This window comes from Chlamydotis macqueenii, chromosome 8 (genome assembly GCF_036417535.1).
Source record: "Chlamydotis macqueenii isolate bChlMac1 chromosome 8, bChlMac1.mat, whole genome shotgun sequence".
Lineage (NCBI taxonomy): Eukaryota > Metazoa > Chordata > Aves > Otidiformes > Otididae > Chlamydotis > Chlamydotis macqueenii.
In genome coordinates this window covers 13,151,935-13,154,138 of record NC_141563.1, presented here as the reverse complement: position 1 = coordinate 13,154,138, position 2,204 = coordinate 13,151,935, and the positions used below count along the sequence as shown (strand labels likewise).

General features: G+C 65.2%; 1 protein-coding gene across 1 annotated transcript; it reads right to left on the bottom strand.

Moving 5' to 3' along the window:
* Nucleotides 1-402: 402 nt before the first annotated feature.
* IER5 (immediate early response 5) lies at nt 403-1,824 on the bottom strand. Its single transcript, XM_086753523.1, has one exon. The coding sequence runs from the start codon at nt 1,738-1,740 to the stop codon at nt 988-990; it is 753 nt and encodes a 250-aa protein (XP_086609649.1). The 5' UTR covers nt 1,741-1,824; the 3' UTR covers nt 403-987.
* Between the last annotated feature and the right edge of the window lie 380 nt (nt 1,825-2,204).

Sequence of the window (2,204 nt, the reverse complement as noted above, 5' to 3'; positions counted from 1 at the left end):
AGGCGAAGCCGGAGGCCAGCCCTCCACCCGGCCGTGCCACTGCACACAGCTGCACTTCTGGGATTTAGCAACCACTTTCCACCCACAGACAAGAGTGACTTTACACATTAGGGACTTTCTGAGTCAGACCTCAAAGGCCACGGCAGCTCTGGCCCTGCGAAGAGACTCCAGTCGGAGGAGCAGCGGGAAGGTCCTGAGAAGGACTCCAGTTGCCCTGACAGAAGTTTCCTTTCTTTCCGGCTCCCAGAGGAGCTGGACTCCAACCCACCCCAAGCCTCCGGCGAGGCAGGGTGGATCCAGCCACAGACATGCAGGAACCACACCCCTGCTGCTGCCTGCCCGGCGCCCCGCAGTCCTCCTCCCCCCGCAGCCGAGCAGGGGCACAAACAGGGACCAGGCTCATACAGTTGAAAATATTTAATACGTGTTGTACACGTAGAATTACATTTTATACAAAACAAGATACATCACTGAAGGAGAACACTGTACAAAAATCCCTACGGGAGCCCCAAGCCTTTATACAACAAAGACCAGGAGTGACCAAGCCTAGCAAACAGGCTCAAGGACTTTCCATCAGAGCGCCTGTAAACTTCGTTTCTCTCAATAGAACACTTTTTAAAAGCACCATGTTAATAGTTCTGACCTAAACCTTTCCAAAATAGAGACTTTATTTAATAAACTTAATACTTTCCAAGCTTAAAATATTACCCGGTGGGAGCGTCCCCGCTGTCGGCGGGAGGGGAATTCCGGGAGGGCAGGGCCGGGGGCACTCCCAGGGCGGGTGCCGGCGGGGAAGGGGGAAGTGCTGGCTGCCGGTGCTGCCGCTGCCCCGCGGTCCTTCCCGTGCGGCGGGGCAGGGCGCCAGGAGGAGCCGGGGTAGGCGGTCACCTCTCGGTCCCGGCTGCCCGTCTGTGGGCTTCCCCCCCGCCCGGCGCCTCGCCCCTGCCCCATCCCGGCGGTGGAGGGCGAGTCTCTGCGGCCGGCGCCTCAGAAGGCCACAATGGCCGTGCTCCAGGGGTTGAGGGTCCGCAGCACCGGCTCGTCGCAGCAGATCTGTCCCGGCTCGGCCGCCGCCTCGGCCGTTGTCGTCGTCCCCGTCGCATCGCCGCCGTCAAGGGGCGCCCGCCGCCGGCCCTTGGGCTCCTTGCTGAGCAGTCCCGAGAAGCTGGAGCCGAAGATAGTGATGAGGCTGGCCACGTTGCCCGTCTCCATGTCCTCCTGCTCCCCCGGCGGCGTGGGCGGCGGCGGTGGCTCCTCCTCCACCTCTCGGCGGGGCTTCTTCACCGGGGAGCCCGCCTGGCCCCGCTCGCCGGCGCTCCGCTTCCGGGGGCAGTGAGGTGGCGGAGGCCCCGCCGCGCCGCAGTCCCCGCGGTTCCCCTCGCCGCAGCGGCAGCTACAGCCGCAACAACAGCCCCGCGGCCGGGAGCCCTCGCAGTCCGGGCCGGCCCTACCCGCCTCATTCTGCGTGGGAGGTGGTGACGGTGTCAGTGGCTCTTCGCCGGCCGCCCAGGCGGTGGCGGGGCAGTGCGGCGGCGGCGGCTCCTCCTCGGGGGGCCCGGGGGTGGGAGGCGGCTCGGGCGGGCAGGCCGGTTCGCTCAGGTAAACCTGCCGGGCGCTACGGAGCACCAAGGACACCAGGAGGTTCTTGTGGAGCTTGAGGCCGCCGCGCTGGCCCCGCGCGCTGTAGATCTTGCCCAGCGAGATGCTGACGATGCGGTGCGCTTCCAGCTTGAACTCCATGGGGGACCGGAACCGGGGGCGACGGGGGAAGAAACCGCCGGGCCTTCGGGGAGCCGCGCCGCGCCCGCCAGCACCCCTACTCCGCACCCCGCTCCTTCGCGCCGCCGACTGAGAGGATCCCACGCGCCCGGCGGCCTTTTATACCGCCCCCGCCCCGGCCAATCAGAGCACTCCGCCGACCGCTCCAACCGCCGGCGGGCCCCCGCGCGGCCGGGCCGGCCAATAGGAAAGCGAGGGAGCGGGGTTCGAAACGCTCGCCCCGCGGAGAGGGTTCTTAAAGCGGCAACGCCAGAGCACGGCTGGTGGTGGGCCCCGGCTTTTGCACTGCTCCATCTTCACTGCACCCCACGGTGGCTTGATGAGACCGACGGGCAGCAGTGGGAAGTTTGGCCAAAACAATAGAAACATTTCCAGGGAAAAAAAAAAATAAATAAACAAAAAATACCCAAGAGCAACTCCTGTTT

Bases quoted from the DNA above. Each gene is read 5' to 3' on its own strand.
- IER5 (XM_086753523.1), bottom strand. From the start codon at position 1,740: ATGGAGTTCAAGCTGGAAGCGCACCGCATCGTCAGCATCTCGCTGGGC.